Genomic DNA, 1,066 nt, shown 5'->3' with positions numbered 1-1,066 from the left:
ACAGCTCTCATGGATGAGACTTAGTATCAAACCAACCAGAAGATACTTAGGTCCAAGAGTCCTTCGGGACAGAGGACTAAAAAAACCTGACTCTCCCAACAGCTGAAGCTGGTACACCTTCATCTGAGAGTCACACTGCAGAGGACAGCAAAGCATTCGGCAAACGAATTCGGGAGAGTGAGATTCCATCCCACAGCCGGCCGGACAACCCCCACACACTTCTACATTAAATAGGCCCCTTTCCAGGCCCCGTGACAGTTCTTTGGAGACACCGACGCTGCCGCTTAGGAAATGGAACACTTTGGTTGGACATGCTGAAGTTAGTGTGCCACAGTCTGGCTGAAGCTTGGTTTTACTGTACTCCTCCAGATGGATGGTATGGAAGGCCTTTGGGAGGCTCTGTGTTGGCTAGCTGACCTCTGGCGATCCAGGGGCTCCCAGGCACTGGGCTCTCCAGTAAGCTCCCGACTGACTCCATCAGTCTAACAAAGATAGATAGCAGGGTCAATACGACCCCCAGCAGATAGAGGTTCAACATGTACTTCATGGCTGCAATGCCCAGCTCCTTTGTAGGGGAGTAGAACTGCCTTCTGCTTCTAAATCCTCAGGAGGAAGAGTCAGGAGAAGGCTGCTCGCTGTCACAGCAGGTCGTGCAGGCTCAAGGAGGAAGGTCCTTGGAGTTGCAGCGTGGAAGCTCCACGCAGTCACTGCTAGGGCTACGAATAAGTAGCAGAGGAAACGACACCTTGAAGCCCCGCCCACCAATCCCAATTTGGCAATCTTCACTGGGTCTATACTCTCTCCTAGACAGAAATTTCTGTCCTGCTCGGTCCTGCAGCTGTTTAGTTCCAACAAAACACACAGAGATTTATATTAGTTATAAACTGTTTGCCCTGTTGCTCAGGCTTACTATTAAATACCTCTTATAACTTAACCCATGTCTATGTTTAGCCATGCGGTTTCATACCTTTCCTCAATGTTGCATTCTCATCTTACTTCCTCTGTATCTCGCTTGTGACTGCAGACCTAGTCTTTCTTCCTAGAATTCTCCTAGTCTGGCTACCCT

General features: G+C 49.5%; 1 protein-coding gene across 1 annotated transcript; it reads right to left on the bottom strand.

The window, feature by feature from the left end:
* Window positions 1–352: 352 nt before the first annotated feature.
* LOC119822167 (hypoxia-inducible lipid droplet-associated protein-like) lies at window positions 353–737 on the bottom strand. Its single transcript, XM_038341141.1, has one exon. It carries the CDS (start codon window positions 545–547, stop codon window positions 353–355), a length of 195 nt encoding a protein of 64 aa, XP_038197069.1. The 5' UTR covers window positions 548–737.
* Window positions 738–1,066: the final 329 nt, after the last annotated feature.

Source organism: Arvicola amphibius, chromosome 9 (assembly GCF_903992535.2).
Source record: "Arvicola amphibius chromosome 9, mArvAmp1.2, whole genome shotgun sequence".
Lineage (NCBI taxonomy): Eukaryota > Metazoa > Chordata > Mammalia > Rodentia > Cricetidae > Arvicola > Arvicola amphibius.
Note: the sequence above shows the minus strand (reverse complement) of the source record. Positions and strands in the feature narration are given on the sequence as shown.